The sequence below is a fragment of the Oreochromis niloticus genome, linkage group LG13, assembly GCF_001858045.2.
Source record: "Oreochromis niloticus isolate F11D_XX linkage group LG13, O_niloticus_UMD_NMBU, whole genome shotgun sequence".
In the NCBI taxonomy this organism is placed as follows: domain Eukaryota; kingdom Metazoa; phylum Chordata; class Actinopteri; order Cichliformes; family Cichlidae; genus Oreochromis; species Oreochromis niloticus.
The window spans coordinates 21,875-40,871 of NC_031978.2; the positions used below are offsets into that span (position 1 = coordinate 21,875).

At 44.6% G+C, this 18,997-nt stretch overlaps 1 protein-coding gene and 1 non-coding gene across 2 annotated transcripts in view; both read left to right on the plus strand.

Annotated features, from left to right (window-relative positions):
• The first annotated feature begins 473 nt into the window (after nucleotides 1–473).
• On the plus strand, nucleotides 474–546 carry trnak-cuu (transfer RNA lysine (anticodon CUU)). The gene has a single exon. It is a non-coding gene; the product is annotated as a tRNA-Lys (tRNA).
• Nucleotides 547–8,386: 7,840 nt separating this feature from the next.
• LOC100696580 (melanopsin-A) overlaps nucleotides 8,387–18,997 on the plus strand; it is a 41,001-nt gene continuing 30,390 nt past the window's right edge. The window contains exons 1-2 of the mRNA XM_019355631.2: nucleotides 8,387–9,054; nucleotides 9,297–9,504. Of these exons, the coding sequence (XP_019211176.1) occupies nucleotides 9,328–9,504 (177 nt within the window). The 5' untranslated portion in view covers nucleotides 8,387–9,054; nucleotides 9,297–9,327. The remainder of the gene's footprint in view (nucleotides 9,055–9,296; nucleotides 9,505–18,997) is intronic.

Here is an 18,997-nt window from a genome sequence, read left to right on the forward strand (position 1 = left end):
GCAGATTGTGATGGGGAAGGATCAGCGTGCAGCTCGAGGTCTGAGGCTCTTTTAGAAAATGAAAATTACAAAACTGTTCGATTTGGGTCAAAGTAGCACCGACGGGTCAGAGAGATGATCACAGCGCCTCCGCGCATCAACACAACTCCATTTAACCCGAAAATCTGAGTGCTAAGATTAAAATCCTACATGCTCACACGCACACACAGACACACACTCACACAGACACACACACACACACACGCACACAGTTTCAGAGGTGATGAAGTACAAATACTTTGTTACGTAAGTACTTAAGTGGACTTTTCAGTAGCCGTACTTCGTTTTTTACTCCTCACATTTTAAGTTCCGCGTCTCGACTTTATCATCCTTTCAGTTTCAGTCAGACTCATTACTTCAGCTTTTTGCATAAGAAACATCCACATCAGGGATGGATGTAAAAGATACAGAGATATCAGAGGGCAAGAACGTAAGCCCAGCTAGCGCAGTCGGTAAAGCGTGAGACTCTTAATCTCAGGGTCGTGGGTTTGAGCCCCATGTTGGGTGTTGACCTTTATTTACAAAATTTCCCACATGTGGGATTATGAGGAGTTTAAAATAAAAAACATGCAGGGAGCAGGAGCACATGATGTTTCAGAGGGCAGGACAATTAATACGAGACCCTGATGGTCAGAGGTGACCACACATCACAGCACACACATCTGAACTTCCAGCAGCTCTGCAGGGTCCAGCTTTCGTGTTCCTGACGTTCACACAGGTGCTTTGAACCCTGAACACTTCCCCTGTGTCTCCTCTGTTAGCTTCTCCGTCAGCTCCTCCTGCTGTTTCCTGCGTCAGCAACTGCTGGAGCAGAAGTCCTGATCTCCACATCATTTCCACCGGATGTTTCTTTACACACGGATGAAACATGTGACACACACACTCATGCTGCTCATCCAACCGTCAGTGCAAAGTGTGTTTATGTTCACTGTTTTTGCCTGACAGGAGACGCATGCTTCATCATTCAGCTTACAGTGACGTGTTTCCAAGGCTCATTCATCAGCTCACAGCTCAAATCAAACATTAATGTGACCACACGTGAGGAGAAGGAGGACCACAGAGCAGCCCCACCTCAAATCATTGCCTTTCACCTGAGCTGCAGATCCCCGGTTTATGTTTAACTTGACTGAAGGCCCGCCTGTAGGAGGCGCCGTGGCTTAGCTGGATAAAGCGTCCCAGCACCGTCCCCTCTGACGTGGTCGTGTTCTTCCTCCTCCAGCCTCTGCATGTCCTCCTTCACACATTCATGAACCTCCTGTGAGGCCGGCCAGTTGTTTAAACTGTCCCACCTGGATGTGAGCATGCACAGCTGCTGCACAGCTGCTGCACAGCTGCTGCACAGCTTCATGAGTTCTGTTAAGAATTCAAAGCAGTTTCTGTGTTTTGTGCGCTGCGTCACACATGACACGCAGGGACACCATCCAACGAGTCATCGTAGAGATTTTAACGCGAGGTTCCTGAGGCAGGTGGAGCTGCGACTGCCAGCACACATTCCCAGGTCTTTGGTTGGTTGCTCAGGTTCAGACTGAGCGAGGGGAGAGTCCTCCCACCTTAACTGTACATGTGGGCCAGGAGGCGATCTGAGGCTGATGCTTTCAGTGAGGCTCTAAAATCAGCTGTGACCTCAGAGGGCAGATAATCTCAGACATTTAGAGCTCAAATAAGCAGGCGGACATTTTTCATGTTTCAGAGGAAGCACTCTGTGAGTCATTATTGTTCCCATAAGAGGACGCACACTCGGAGGCTCACTGCCTGGAATCACTGCTGAGGTGTGAGCTTGACTCTTATTATTACGTATTGATGAGGCTTTTCCTGATGATGTCGACAGGTGTTTGATCTGCTGGCCTTTTTTCCCAGTTTCCTCACTGTTTCCCCCTCTCCTTCCCTCTGTCTCATCTTCCTTTTCCTGCTCAGTGTTAGTCTACATGTTTGCTCCTGGACTCTAACATCCACCCTACTGAGTGTGCTCACTCAGTGCCCTACATTCATCTCAGCTTCCATCAGTTTAACTGCTGATTAAATGGATGCACACACACGCACGCACACACACACACACAGTTGATTGAAAATTATTTTTCCATGGGTCGCTGCTGCTCAGTGTGTCAAACCACAAAAACATAAAAACCAAAAACATCTCGCTCTGATTTTTTCTATGAAACAGCTTTTAGTGAAATACACACACACACACACACTGAAAGCCTGTTACACAATAACAGAGCAGTGATTAATGACCAAGTCTAACTCCCGACACTTAAACGCTGAAGAGTCCACGCTGCTGCCCTGACAGCGCTGCATGTGCTGCTGCTGTTTCTGGGGAAGAAAACTAAAAAAGTGCAAAGCAAACAGACTGAGCTCAGAGCTGCAAAGGAACACGAGACAGAGGGAGGCAAGAGGGGGAAACAGTGAGGGAACACCTGTCGACATCATCTGACCTCTACAGCAGCCTCACAGCACAGGCTACCTGACCTGGTGAGCTGAGCCAGCAGCCCATCATTAGAAGTCTTCTTATTCATGGCAAAGCTGCTCTTCAAAGGTCCAAACGCCACCAGCTGCTCCATCACCATGGACGGGAGGAGTTGGGTTAAACAGCAGAGGCTGGGTTTGAATCCCAGCAGTGCATGCTTCAGGAGAAACTCCACAGGGTTAAAGTGCAGTTTTAACACTTGTTTCAGTTTCAGTCAGAAATTGAGTCATTAACTACTTCAGCGCTGAAAATCAGAAGGTAATAATGGGTTGGATTTCATATAGCGCTTTTCAAGGCACCCAAAGTGCTTTACAATGCTACTATTCATTCACTCTCACACACTGGTGGAGGCAGCTACTGTTGTAGCCACAGCTGCAACAGGAGCAGACTGACAGAGGCGAGGCTGCCATATCGCACCATCCTCTGGCCAACACCAGTAGGCGGTAGCGTAAAGTGTTTTTGCCCAAGGACACAACGACCAGGACAGAGAGCCCGGGGATCAAACCGGTGACCTTCCGGTTGCAGATACGCTTCCCAACCCCTGAGCCACGGTCGCCCCGTAAATGTCAGGTAAATTTCTTTATGACTGTAAACATGCTGATAACGCACTGATCCACCGCATAACACAGAACTCAGTCCAAGCCCAGAAGTTATGGACACACAGTCCTGGCTGAGCTGTTACTAACCTTTACATCAGCTTATACTCATGTCCAAGAGTAAGGGACGTTTCCACAGCTCAGTGGGCTGAAGCTCCTGGACTCAGAGCCCAGCGGTGCCTGCTACATGACAAGGCTTCCAATGAGCATCCTGCCCTCACAGTTCTTATGAAGGATGAAATTATCTACACAGAGCAAACAGTTTGTCTGTAAACATGGGATGACTTACTGCTGCCTCTGCTGGACAGTAGTGGAACTGTAAATAATATGCAAACAGCTGTAAATTTCACAGTAATGTATGTTACTGTGAGCTGATGCTGTCTGAGGTCATTTTCTGTCCTTTTATAGACGTTTCACAGCCGTATGTAGCACTTTGCATCCCTTTGAAGTCATTCTGTTCCTTTGTAATAGTTCATTATATCTTTGTGCTCATTTATCTGCACCTCAGGGTGGTTTTGCATCCCTGTGCAGTCCTATAGAGTCATGCTGCATCCTTTTAGTCATTTTAAGTCTCTTTGCAGCCCTTTTCTAATCCTTCTGCACCTCTTTGATGTTCTTGTCCATCCCTTCGTATTCATAAAGAAACCTTTTTAGTCATTTTGTATCCCTCTGTAGGCATTAAGCATCTCTAGGTGGATATTTTGCTCCTTTTTAAAAAGCTTTCTGCTTGAGTCATTTCTCATTTGCAGTCATCTTCAATCCCACGACATGCTGTGCTTTACTTTTAGCCCTTGGTGAGATTTGTCATCATTTAGCCCCACTTTGTGTCTTTGTGTTTTTTAATAATCGTGCTGTGATTTGACGCCTTCTCTTTCAGTTCTTCCCAGGTATCAAACATTGTAACTCAGTGCCAGTTAAAGTGAAAGTAAGGACGAGGTCATGACCCTGAACTCGTTTGCTGTCATCAGTCTTGCACTTTTGTGTTCTTTGGGCCAAAAATGTGCTCTGACGTGCAGCTCGGTCTTAAACACTAACATCCTGCAATGTTTGTGCAGGATGTTAGTGTGTTTGTTAGTTTGAGGTTTGAAACTTGTCTTCAGGAGACGTATCGAAGCTCCTCCTTTCCACAGTTCATCCTGCAGCACGCGTCGTCCTTTCAAGAACCTCCAACATTCGCTCAGGTCTTCGCTGACCTCACCAAGGAAGCACTCAGTTTTGCATATTTGTCACACTCACATGTTCAGATCATTAAACTAATTTTAATATTAGACAAAACTCCCTTTTAACAGGTTTTGATGCAACCACTTACAAAACCTGTGGCTGCATGGAAGCAGGACGCTGGAAGTGCAGGACTCTGGAGACGGATTATTGTTGGACGACACAAACTCAGAACGCGATGCAAAACAAAGGCACGGCCAGAAGTTTGAAGCAAGACGCAAAAGACACTGAGAACACAGCGTGAGGAGGATACGACAACAACACGACAACGACCAAAAGAAAAGTTCAATACCTGTGTGAGGTGAACCAACCTGACTGAGGCGGACCGACAAGTGAATAAACGTGGAAACGAGACAGGTAACACACAGAGGTGGGACAGGCACAAGCAGGGATCACACAAGAAAACTCAATAATGCAAAAGCACGAAGATACCTGAAATATAAACAGACTGCAGAGAATACTGTAATAAACTCCAAAGGAAACCAGGGACCAGCTTCATGTTCAGCAGTGAGGCAGGAAACATGAAGGGAGACAATATCAGCTACAACTCAGAACAAAACTTTAAATATTAGACACAAATAGGAAAAACAGAAAATATGCAAAGTAACCAGAAAGTGAAAACACTGGGATTTAAAGCCAGCCATCCCGACCCATAAACATGTTTTTGTCACAGTCAAGGGTGGTCAGGGTCAAAGGTGACAGTTTATTTACAAAAGGGTAAACCACAGTGCTGTATATGTGTACAGAGAGAAGAGGTTCAGGGGGGAAGAGGGAAGGTAATCCACACACTCTCCTCTTCAGCCACTCTCGTCCTGATCTCCACTCACGCAGCCACACACAGGAATCACAGGGAAGGGTCAGTCAACAGGTCCGGGAAAACCACAGGATAGTCTAACAGGCGAAGACAGAGCTGAGAGCACAAACATGGGAGGTTCAACGTTCCAGCGACGAACCGCTCTGTGCCGCAGCGTTAAATAGTTACAGATAAGCCCGGGTAGATCAGCAACAGGTGGTGGGAATCATCACAGTTGCGTGGGCTCATAACGAGCTCCGCCCAGGCAGGCAGGAGAAAGGAGGAGAGAGAGAAACATAAAGAAAACCTTTAGCCATCATGAGCCAGCTGGAGAGGACGGGGACCATGACAGTGTTTTAGTTTTTTCACAGATCGCACGGAGCAGGAAGTGACTTCTGTTTGGCGTTTGTGCTTTTTGGATGTACATCAGCTGATTTCTCACTAACACTCCTCCTAACTCTGTTTGTATGTGCTCCAAATTTTAAAAACAGCTGACTGAGAACAGCTGTTTATTCTGCCACACGTTGGAGGTCTTGTGAAAACTTGCTAACACTTTATAACACGACTGAGAGCCTAGTTCACCTGTAGTTACATTCAGTTTCATCTACATACAGGAAAAAACTATAATAATATTTCTATAAGTTATTTTTCTTTGTATTTCATGGAAAAATTACCATGAAATTTCACCCCACTTACTTATGCAGTATAATAATAATAATAATACATTCTATTTATAGGCGCCTTTAAGACCCTCAAGGTCACCTTACAATAACACAAGAACAATAGCAGCAATAAAATATAAACATGGAAAAATACAATTTAGACATAAGGTAAAAACAAAACAAAAAAACAAAACAAAACACAAGCATAAAAGTATAAAAGCTGAGCAAGGTAAACATGGACTAAGACAGAATCAGGCGTATGCAATGCTGAATAGATGGGTTTCAGACGTGATTTAAAAGTGGTGAGAGAGTTTGTGGTCCGCAGATCTGATGCATCCAAAGTCTCGGGTAGAACAACTAAAGGCTCTGAGGCCCGTGGTAGTCAGGCGAGCAGGTGGAACTGACGATATGTATGATTATTTCTTTGTTCCCTGTAATAACCTGACTTGTTACCTCCTCATTCTAGTGTGCCTACCTTAAAGTATAAATAGGTAATATTAATAATAAAATATACTGAAATTTCATGTAATTACAGGAAACGATTAGTTAAACTTCTCCATCAGGTTTAGAAGAAAAGTCAGTCGAGGCTTCATGAAGGTGTGACTGGGAGTGGGGAGAGCTGGAGAAGGTCCGGTGTCCTCCACCTGCAGGGTTAAATACGACACGCCATCTTCTTTAACCCTGCAGGCGGAGGACACCGGACACAGGACAGTGGGAACCTTCACCTCCACTCAGCAGGAAGCAGCAACTGATCGTTTCTGCACAACCGAGCCCGAGTCTTTATGCTTCCTTTACTATGTGAAAATGGACCAAACAAGCTGTTATCTACAGACACTCCACTTTCATCTTTAGATTGGAAAAAGACACCTGAACCGTTCCTTTGGATGGATTTAAGCGCCGTCCGCTTCCAGAGAACGGAGACAGAGTAAAAGTCAGAGAAAAATACAACAAGAAGGAAGAACAAGCTGCAGGCTGGGCTCAGACACAGGTGAACCTGACGAGGACGGGCAGAAGTCCGCAGAGGAGGTAATGCTCAGAAGCAGGAAGTAAAACCACGATCAGACAAATGGAAAAGGAAGTTTGACAGGAAGTGGATAAAAGACAAATGATTAAACAGAAAGAGAGAGGAAAATAAGAGTAAAATCTGACGGTGACAGGAGCGTCAGCCTGACCTCTGCTATCCTCTCATTGTATCTCTAAGCTGCAGCAGGCCAGCAGATAATCAGTGTAATGACTTTTCATCAGAGCGCTGACCTGAAGACCCACATTTCACCCCGCGGGGGGCGGCGTTCCTCCCCCGTTATAAGCACGAGTACCTGCGATCAGCCTCGTCTGCGGATCGTCGGCTGGTTCTGAGCGTCTCCCTGACACGATGTGAACATCTGTGGAGCTTTCTGTGTTGGCAGCTGGCTGGAGAAACGTGGAAGTGCGTGGACGCTGAAGCAGAAGATCTGCTCTAGGCTCTGGGAGTTTGATGCTTAAAGCGAGCTTCGTGCTTTCAGGTACAGAGAGGTCAGTCTCAGATGTTCTGCATGTTCACGGCTCACATGGACATTTTTCTGCTTGTTTTATCACTTGTGTGTTGGCTTTGTGCATCTTTGTTTGACACTGTCACAAACAAAAGCAGAGAAAACTGAAGTGATTCGATGATTGCTGTTAAAAAACGTTTTTTGCTGAAGAGTTCCTCCAGCTGACGTTCTCGTCCACCGGATCCTGCTGTGAGGTTAACACTGAACACGGGAACGAGGACAGATTTGTTTCCATGTTGCAAAAAGTCATTTCTCATGTTTCTATTTGTTTTAGCTGCAGTTGTCTTTGTTTGTATTGAAAGACTGTAGTGATTTACAAACAGGTTATAGATCAATCAAAGACATTTCCTTCCTGTGAGTATCTTGTGTTATTGCACCCACATTATAAAACCATCCATAGAACCATTATCTTATATTTGTTGCCATATATACTGTTCTGCTACATTATTGGCCAGCTCAGTCTCAAAGCAGAGATTTTTAATGTCAGTGACACTTTTAGAATAAAGGATTATAAAAGCCACTAAACCAAAACCTGACCGTAGCTTCTACAGTGTGACAGGAATGATGTTTGTGGCTCAAGATGACTTGATGAGAGATGCATTTGACAAACGTCCATAAAACACTGAATAATTACAGGAAGGCTATTTTTATAGGTTTAACTCACTACATGCAACATTTGAATGAACTGCTGAAAACAGCTGCAAACTGAGTTTTAGGTGCTTCGTAAAAATAATTCAAATATAATGAATTGTTCAGGTTTTGCTGACATTTAGCTTCGAAGTGCCTGTGCACGAAACACGACTAATGTGAGTCTGCAGAGCCTTTAAAGGTGTGATGAGTTTGGAGGAAGATGAAACCTTGAAATGTTTCCAGTAAACTGTGTTGGAGCGTCTTTGTTGGTCTGTGTGAGGTCAGACGCTCACAGGTTGATTTTCTCCTCCCACACAGTTTCTTTTCATTCTTCGCTTCATGGTCTGAGGTTAGAGTCCAGCCTCTGAGTAACACTAATGTGTTGCTCCAGAGGAAGAAAGCCTTTCACCTCTCAGACCGTTTCTTTGAATATGCATTACATTTCATTTCAAATGTTTTTCTTCGCAAGTCCTTATCACCTTGGTTACTGTTGCTATACGACCGCCAAGCTTCCCATCATCAGACATTCTCACTGTGATGTGTTGGTGTCAGTGTTGAACAACGTGGACATTAAAGCTGACAGCCCAGAGTGTGACGCCGTGTTTCACATACACTGGATACACTGACACCAGTGACACCAGTGACACCAGTAACAGAACCATCACAGGAGCGAAGGCTGGGGTTTTACAGAGCTACAGACTGCACATTAGCTTCGGACCTCTGTGTTTCCCACAGTGACTGAATATAAGTAATGAAGCTCCAGGTGTCTTTGTTGGTGTCCAGCAGCGTCGTCCTGTCCACGGACGCAGAATCAGACTGTCACTTTGACTGGATTTCTGTTTTCTGTGAGTTGTTAACACTTCATTTTATTCTGATGTAACTGACGAACGGATCAAAAGTCCACCGACATCATCACAAACCTCATTCTGATGAAAACTGGAGATCAGACTTGGAAACTTGTGGCTGAGCAGCGACAGCAGCAGGTCCGTGGTTTGATCCCGGCTCCTCAGGTCTGCACACTGAACCCTGAAAACAGAGCAGCCATGATGTGTCCTTAAACAGCTCGAGCTAGCAGAGAGAGGCCACGCCCCTAATATTGAAAACATGAACACACTGTAAACAGGTGAGTGATGGAATCCAGGCGTTATGAAGTAGGCGTGATCTCTGGGCCCAGACTCACTGCTGCCTTTGTTGGATGTTAGAGGAACTGCAGCTTTTCTCTCACAGAGAGACTGTAAACCGTGATGCTGATCACGTGTTGCTGTTTGTGGCTCCTCCCTCTCCCACCTGTCACACCTGCAGTCAGACCTCCATGAACTACATGAACTAACCCCGCCCCCCCTCTCGCTCTCCTTGTGCTTGCAGTCCGCGCGCGGAGCAGAGGGCAGATCAGAGCATGCGCTCGGCGCGGCAGAGCATCATCTCCTGCAGCGACCGTGAGGCGAACTGTACGGCCGCGCGCCGCCCAGATACCCTGGAGCTGTCAGGATCTTCCGCGTGGAGCTCAAACGGCTCGGCCGTGGACGCGCTCCGGCTCGTGGAGCTCCAGCTGCCGGCTGCGGCCGCTCCGACCGTAAGTCTCCCTCTAAATCCTCTAATTTCTCTGATTCCTCTGATCGCAGGATCCGAACACACCTGAGCAGCTTTCACCTGCCAGAGCGCGCTTTGATCCACTCGGCGGTTCTTCGGTGGTTTTACGCACGGCGCTTGCGGCGCGGGAGAGCGGAGAGCTTTGTTTAAATACAAAGAAACTCTCCCGTTCTGTGAAGTGTGACGAACCGAGCAGTGAATCAGACAGAGTCGGTACCGGGCTCGTTTTCTGCCGTTTAAATCTAGTGCTGAAAACTCAAATCTCACATTCATAGTTTGAGGTTCGCTTTGTCGGTGTCCTCGGGGCTTTAAAGTGCAGCTGATCATTAATTTGATAACTAACTGATCAGCCTCACATCATGAGCTCATTAAATTATTGATTAAATTATTGATCAGGAAAAGTGACGTTAATTCAGAGTGACAGCAGCAGAAATCAGAGAGCGACAGTCTGAGTGCATCCGGGTTTACTGCAGGCTCTGTGTGTCTGTATGAACCCAACAGCGCTTAGCAAAGCACATCTGTACAGCTGTGAGCACATCTGCACATCTGTACAGCTGTGAGCCCAGCATGCATGGAGGCAGCTTTCCTCGTGCTGATACATGACTCTACTCCAGTTAAACTGAAGTTAAACACATGCTGACACACACACACACACACACACACTGAGGCTGCTGGACACGCTGCGGGCGGCTCAGGTGATTGGTGGCGTGCTGATAACAGCGTGCGAGGCTGCTGTGTGTCAACACACTGATTTCAGGCTGATGTGACGTGTGGCGCTCTCAGAGCTGCTGTTTTTAGTGGCGGAGTCGGCGTGCTTCTTTCTGCTGCTGATGTTCTGCTGGCAGGTTGGTGTTTACTGCAGGTGGTGGTTCACATGCTGTCTTCCCTCGCAGCGGTTCAGCTGCTTCAGACCAGCTGGGTGACGGGAGGTGGAGGCGGTTTTTCTCTGCTTCAGTGCATAGGTTGGGTCAGTGTCATGGGACCTAATCATAGTGGTGGGTTCCCAGCAGCAGACTCTGGCCTCCACTCGTCCTTTTCCTACCCCCTCACTGCTCTGCTCCAGGCTTTCTTCCTGGCTGGGCGTGAATCACCTGAACCTTTCTTTCAGAGCTCTCCACAGCAGATCACCTGCCTCCACCTCCTCCTATCCCAGCATGCTCCTCTGTCACCTCTGCACATCCTCTTTCACTGCACCCATGAACCACCCTTGAGATCTTCCTCTTCTCCTCCTTCCTGCAGCTCCATCTTCACCCTCCACCCTCGCTCCTTTGCACATGCTCAGACCTTCTCAGTGGACTCATCTCCATCATGCTCACTGAACATCTGAACACCTCAGCTCCAAAGCCAAAGAAAAAAGCCAAGAAAAATGGTTAAAAAAAAGTGAAAGTGTGATCATAGTGGACTGTGGCAGGCTCCACACTACACTACACACTCAGTACAGCACCTCACTGTACCGTGCAGGGGTACTTTGGTATTGTTTCCTTTGCAGGAGGTGCTTGGAGTTGTGCTGCTGTGGTTTACAATCTCGAACCTCTGGTGACAGGACGCCATCCGTCAGGGGCAGATTCAAACCTGAACCCTTCAGAGGAGAGTTAACACTCCTGCAGCTGTGAAGCTTTTAGTTAGTTTAGCCTTTTTGGCCCTCCATAAAGTTTACGTGGCTGCTTTGGGCTCCAGTATGAGCCGTGGGAGACGCGCTGGGGCGCGCCCTGGGGCACGGTGGGCACGCTGGTGTAGATCGAATCTGCAGGAAGTGGATATTAACTGTGCCTCACCTGCTAACAGTCTGTATTCAGTGACTTGGGATGGCGGCCTTTAGCTGACACTTGTTTTTAAAGTCAGAACATTTTGTCCTTCCTGCTCTGGCTGTGATTGGTTGAGTCTGGGCGTGATGTTCGAGGAAATCTGTATCACTGCAGGAAATCTCAGTCCAGTAAACGGCTCTGTGAGAGCCCCGCATTGATAAACAACGGCGCTGCAAGAGGTCAGTTGACGCGCGCAGGAGGCTGGGAGCACTTCCTGTGACCAGCAGGCACACAAATGTAGGTTAATGTGACACGTTCACACTGCTCTTGTTTGCATTTTGATGGCATTTACATGTGATCTTTAACGGTTTTATCACAGCAGCATCTCCCAAAAGCAACGTTGATATAAACACAGACTGTAGATAGAAAATGGCCACACAGCATTGTAAGTTCAGCGTTTTGTTGCCACAATGTCATTTTATTATGAGGTAAAAACATCTGGACGAGAGTCAGCCTTGTTTTCAGTCACAGCTGGACCCCAGACTTCCCCTGAAGGCTCTGACTGGTGAAGCAGAGCCCTGCAGGCGTTATGGCGGGAGGCACACGCCGACGCCTCACGCCGCTCCTTCATCTTGTGTTTTCATTTGGGACCAGCGTGCAGGCACATTGCTGGCTGATAACCTTTGGTTTGATTGATTTGTTTTTATTGATTAGCATTTAAATATCTCAGTGAATACAGAATAAAGATTACCACAAAGCAAGAAAGCACGAGACAAGGCTAATCAAAAGGTATTGGCTGAAGCATTTGCTTATTACGCCAACCCTTTTAACAAAAGATCTTTTAGCATGCAGCTCCTGTACACAGGGCTCGAAGCAACAAATAAAACAAAGCAAAGCAAAAACAAACAAACAAACAAAAAAACTTTCCACCTTAGATAAGTAACTACATCAAAGCAAAACAATCAAGAGTTTCAGTATTATTATTTTTGCTCTTTTCATTCTTGATTTATATATTTTTCTAATTCTCTATTTTTAAACATGTTTTTAAACAAGGAAAATGAACTACACCTTTTTAAATCACTGTCATAACTATTCCACAGGTTAACTCCTCTAACAGAAACACATCTCTGCTTTATATTTGTCCTTATCTTGTTTTTTTTTTAAAGACATCTGTTCCCCTTAAGTCATATTGACTCTCTCTGACTTTAAACAGCTTCTGAGTACTGCGGCAAAGCAAGTTATTTTGTGCTTTATACATTATCTGTGCCATTTTATATTCAACTAAATCATAAAATTTCAGGGTATTCAGATTAATAAACAAGATGTTAGTTGGTTCTATATAGTTTGATTGATTTATAATTCTTATAGCTCTTTTTTGTAACTTGAAAATAGGAAGAGTATTTGTTTTATATGCATTACCCCATATCTCCAGACAATAAGTCATATATGGAAGCAACAGAGAACAATAAAGTGTGTATAATGATTTCTTGTTCAGGACATGCTTTGTTTTGTAGAGAATAGCAATGGTCTTTGACATTTTTGTTTTCACATGGTTTATATGAGACTTCCAACTCAGCTTATCATCAATTATCACTCCAAGAAATTTATTTTCGTACACTCTTTAAATTTCAATTCCATTAACCCTGATTTTAGATACATTTTTCATTTGTCTAGTGCCAAAAATAATCAATTTTGTTTTCTTTATATTTAATGATAACTTATTTACATCAAACCGGTTTTTTAATATATTTAACTCCTTTTCCGCTGTAGTCAGAAGCTGTTCTAGGTCTTTACCTGAGCAATGCAGAGTGGTATCATCAGCAAACAATACACATTTTAACAGTTTGGAAACACTACATATGTCATTTATATATAATATGAATAATTTAGGGCCCAGCACAGAGCCCTGAGGAACACCACAAGTTACCCTCAACTGCTTAGATTTTACATTATTGATTTCGACATATTGATATCTGTCATCCAGGTAACTTTTCATCCACTTATATGCTATCCCTCTTATGCCATATCTCTCATATGGCATGGTGATATTTAAGCGGGCGCTTCGGGCCACATGTGAGTCAGAGCACAGCTTAGAGCAACCAAGCAAAGGTCAAAGGTCGGCACTACTGCAGCTGCTGCCAGTGCAGCTGATCAGAAATAAGCAGACACGGAGCTGAATCTGCGCCGGCTGCATGTCGCGGCGAGGTGACCGCAGAGACGCAGCACAAGCCGGGAAAATGATCGTCACTGGTCATTAATAAGGACAAGCATTAAGCAGTGTGTATGGCTCATAATCATCAACAGTATTGATCATAATCATAACAGTAATACTTTACTTTCTTTACTTTATTGATTTATATAGCACTCTTCACAGGATAAAAACCACAAAGTTCTTCACAATAATGTAAAACAGATAAACATAAAACAGTACAATCAAACATACAGCACAAATCTAATTAAAAGCTAGTCTAAATAAATGAGTCTTAAGATGATGTTTAAAAGATTAAATACAATCCAGGCAACGCAAAGATGGAGGGAGAGCATTCCACAACCTGGGGGCCACCGCTCTAAAGATCTACCACCTCTGGTTTTAAAACGTGTTCGGGGAACTACCAACAGCCTTTGACTAGATGATCTCAGGCTGCGAGAGGGAGTGTGAGGTTCTAAGAGATCAGAAATATAGGCAGGAGCGTCATGTTTCAAAGCTTTAAAAGTCAGTACCAAGATTTTAAAATGAATTCTAAAATGTACTGGAAGCCAGTGTAATGAACGTAACACTGGTGTAATGTGCTCTCTTTTTCGTGTCTTACTTAAAAGCCTTGCCGCAGCGTTCTGGACTAACTGGAGACGGTCAAGATTCTTTTTGCTCAAACAAAGAAAAAGACTTAAAATAATTTAAGCAAGAAGAAATAAAAGCATGAATAATCATTCCTAACTCTGATTTAGACAAAAAAGTTTGGAGATGTTTCTTAGCTGAAAAAGGCAATTCCTAATTAACTGTTGAGAGTGTTGCTCTAGGGACATGGCGGAATCAAAAACAACACCAAGATACCTGAGGCTCAGGTGAACAGATGATCCAAGAGAACCAAGATGCTGTTTGATTAGAGATATTTGGCTGTCGGGGGGAACAATTAATGTTTCTGACTTCTCTGAGTTCAACTGCAAGTAGTTGTCTCCAAGCCACTGTTCAATGGAAGCTAGACAATTAATTAAAGAGGACCGTTTATGGACTTCCATCGGCTTTAAAGAGCAGTAGAGCTGAATATCATCAGCATAAAAGTGATAAGACACATCAGGGAACTGCCTAATTATAAGTCCTAGGGGTAACATGTATAGGAGAAAAAGAATAGGACCCAGAACTGAACCCTGCGGTACCCCACATGTCAGGTCCTTAGCGTGACATAAACTGATTTGCAAAGACACTAAAAGATCTGTTGGAAAGGTACGACCGAAACCACTCCAGAGCCAGAGCGGACACACCGACTACGTCCCGGAGCCTGTTAATCAGGATGGTATGGTCAACGGTGTCAAAGGCAGATGTTAAGTCCAGCAAAACCATAACTGTGGATGCTCCGGAGTCAGCTGACATCATAATGTCACTAGAGACTTTAAGTAATGCGATTTCTGTTGAGTGACTTTTACGGAAACCCGACTGAAATTTGTCATAGATTTCATGTTTTTCTAAAAAAGCAGTAAGTTGATCTGCAACTACTTTTTCCAGAATTTTTGATAATAATGGGAGCTTAGAGATAGGCCTATAATTCTTAAGCTGTGTTAGGTCCAAACTGCTCTTTTTTAATATGGGCTCAACAACAGCATGCTTACAGAACCTAGGAACCACACCTGTTGAGAGGCATTGCATATTTCTACAATAGAGGGGCCAATGACAGAGAGAGCATTTTTAAACAGCACAGCAGGGAAAATGTCATTTGGACAAGTGGTGATTTTCATTTTATCCAGCAGAAGTGAAAGGTCATGTATGATGTAGAGATGTAGAGGACACGGGTACTGGGTGGTCTGCGGGGGAAACAACAGAGTTTATGGTTTCGAACAGTACTTTGGAATTTCTCTTGTTTGATGAGATCAACTGAAAAAATATCCTGATCTTGATGTTTTAATGGTTTCGTGCAGGGAAACCCAAAGTTCCCTAAGGTGAAGCCTGTGAACTTCAAGTTTAGTTGATTTCCAAAGGCGTTCTGCTTTCCTACAGAGTCTTGTAACTTTCCTTATGTCATCGTTTATCCACGGATGAGCTCTTTTTGGGGCAGCAGTGACAGTTTTTAAAGGTGCCACCAGATTTAATATCTCCAAACAATGATTATTAAAACAGTGCGTGGCAGCATCAGCGTCAGTGCAGCCCCTGATCACATGAGGATCCAATAAATCAGAAAACTTCAGGGCAACATCCGGATTTATGAACCGCTTATTGAACATGAGATTGGATGGTGGTGTGTCCAGAGGGAAGCTAAGGTTAAAAATAACACAAGACTGGTCACTAACTTGTACATCCTTAACACAGAGATTAGTTATGTCTAAGCCAAGAGAAAACATGAGGTCCAAGGTGTGGCCTTTAACGTGAGGGGGACCAGAGACATGCTGAATAAAATTAAAAGAGTCTGTAATGGATAAAAAGTCAGAGGCCATGCTACAGCAAAGATCATCCACGTGCAGGTTGAAATCGCCGATCATCAAGACTTTCTCCAGTTCAATAACGGAGGATAAAAAGTCTGTGAAATCCTGGATAAAAACACCAGCGGGGCCGGGAGGGCGGTAGATTAAAACACAGTAAAATATGTTTGATGAACCGACCTTAAGAAGTTGTGACTCAAAGGAAGGGAAAGTCTCAGAGTCCAAAGCTCTGTAGGAGAATCTGTCCCGGAAAACAGTGGCAAGTCCACCACCACGACAGTCCAAACCCGGAGTCCCGATGAAGTGACAGCCGACCGGGCAGAGCTCGTTAAGGTGAATAAATTCATTCTCCAGATGCCAGGATTCTGTGAGGAACCCTGTTACTGATAAAAAGTCATTCAGTACAAAGGATTTGTTGGCTATGGAGCGAGCGCTGAGGACAGCGATCTGAAACAGAGGTGTCAGGCTGACGTCATCAACAGCTGATTGACAGGGAACTAGCAGCAAACACCTAGAATGAGGACGTAGTCTCCCGGTACCCTCAGCTGTGAAACTGTGGTCTTTTGGACTGACAGGCCCGGGTGAAAACATCCCGTATCTCCAGACATATTGCCGGTCCAGGTAATCGTTCTGACTGCCCGTAATGCACAGCTGGGTAGGTGGTAACAGATCGGCATTATCTGCGTCCTGTAGGGGGACCGGTACCAAATACCGGAGACCTTCTCCACCATGGAGCCGAAGAAATCCCCTCCGTCGGGCACGTTTCCTTTTGGCCTGAACACCAGACCTACAACCTCTTCTAGACGATCTCCTTAACCTTGTTCTTGCTCCTGAGTTTTTGCTTGGAGCCAAGAACAGGTACAGGTACAGCTAGTCGCGAGAGGGCGGAGGGCAAACAAATTGCAGAGGGAAAGTTTGGTGGTAGCTCTGCCAGCTGTCAAAAGTTTTTTCCATACATACTTTGATACTCAACAAAGTATGCAAACTGTAAATCCGAGAAACAAATAGACCATCGGGGTATATCAGAGCTGAGATAAGATAAGAAACAATAAATGGGAACAGTCGACAAACACAGGGAGCAGCAACAGCAGCCAAGCCGAACACAGGCGCCATGTTGCTTTCTCCCTCGCTGAGTTCCAGCGAGGGAGAAAGCAACAATAAATTATTATTGATGAATATATTTAAGAATAATTTTATTAATGTTGAAGACTAAAAATAATTATGCTTGTGTAAATAAGAATAATTAAAATCATTAATAAAGTTACATTTTTCATCATCGTTTCTTTTGTAAGATTGTTTTGGTAACACTTTATAACACAGTAGCGAGTGAGGCGACATGTCCCTGTGATTAAATGGAATTTCACTTAAATAATTACCTACAAACACAGACATGCTGATAAATACTGTAAGTAAATTTGAGTAGTTTGTAATCATTTTATGTACTTAATGATTTTGTTTTATGGTTCCTAATACAGCCCTGAAAATACTGCAGTACTTGAAATTATCAATGCACGGCCTAAAATGTGCATGATTTAAAATGACTTAGTTACTGATTATTTCTTAGTAGACTGTACTTCTAAACGACCAGACATCATTCAGCAGTCTGAGGAGTCGCCCCCTGGTGGCCAGTAAAAGCCCCATCTGTCTTTTGTTTGTTTGTGTTGTTCTGAGTCTGCTGAGCTCGGTGATTGGTGCATTTCTAAGCTGATGGTGATTGATGAGTAATATGAGTAATATGAGTAAACGAGGTTAACATCACTTTTTTTAGGTTTTCGAGGAAAATCCTTTCTGTGGAAATCAATCCACAAAGAGCTGAAAATGCTGCATAGCGTGCGTCTAATCTGCCGTTCACCAGCACAGGTTTATCTGCTGATCCTCCGGAGGATTAACCTCCTGAGAGGCAAGGTGCTGACCCTCAAAACACATCAGTGTCCTATTTTCCTCGATTACCCACAAACCAGCCCAAGCTCCACCGAGTGAGTCATCGAGTTTAGGAGAGGAGTCTGGACCGCCTCGTCTTCGGAAATGTTTTCAAGGATCATTCTCCTCCCACGCAGCCCCGACTTTCACTTTGTTTCCAGAGTTTTAAACTTCCTGTAAATATTTGCTGGTGTCACTGACTCATTCATTATTAATGAAATCAGACTGTTTTTATAACTCTTTAATGTCCACGGTTTGAACGTCGTCTCCCACAGAGCATCACATTTCTGAGCTCTGAGAAGCAGACGATTAAAGTGAAAATCAGACATTTTTATAAAATACATTTACATTTATAAAGTACATTTAAGGACGCGGCTCGTTGTGACGGTTTCCTTTGAAACCACAGAGGTCATGGGAAACGCTCAAAGCTCAGTTTTGAAGCTCTCCTCGCAGGGAATCTGTGAATCATTCTCTTCTGGCTGAAAGTCTTACGTCTCGCATGCCAGAGGATCTTGGTGTCATAATTAAAATAAAGTCCTGATGCTGACTCTTCTCTGAGGACTGAAGCCTGCACTTCACAGACAGGTCTGCTTCAAAAGCCCGGCTTGTAAGTCCCGCTTCCACGAGCCTCTCGGCCTTTTAAACAGCTGTGGAGTCTCCAGATGTTTCAGAGGCAGCAGCCACCTTCAGGTCACTGTGGGAAGTTCACTGTCTGCGGTAACAGTGGGACAGCGGAACGGCTGGATGGTAGTTTTACTCTGTGTAAACTGGATTCGGTGATGGGTTGATCGTGTCTGGAATAATTCATATGGAATCCATTGCATCCCACCTATGGGTCATTTCTGGTCATGTAAGGAAATGACATCACAAACCTCGTTACCTGTCATTACACACAAGGTAACGAGGGAATGACACACCAGAGGAGGACACAGCTGAACCTAATTAGACATGAGAGACACGGACCTTCAAAGTAAAACAGGAAATGCACAAACTGTCTTACAAACACAAACTCAGGGACACAAACAGAGGGGAGGACACAGGTAGATATAACAAAACACTAAACACAAGAACCAAAACCCAAAGAACTAACAAAGACATATCACTGACCCAGGACCATGACACTGAGCCTCTAATCGTGACGCCCGGCATCGATATATATCTCCTCCTGACTTCGGCTCTTCT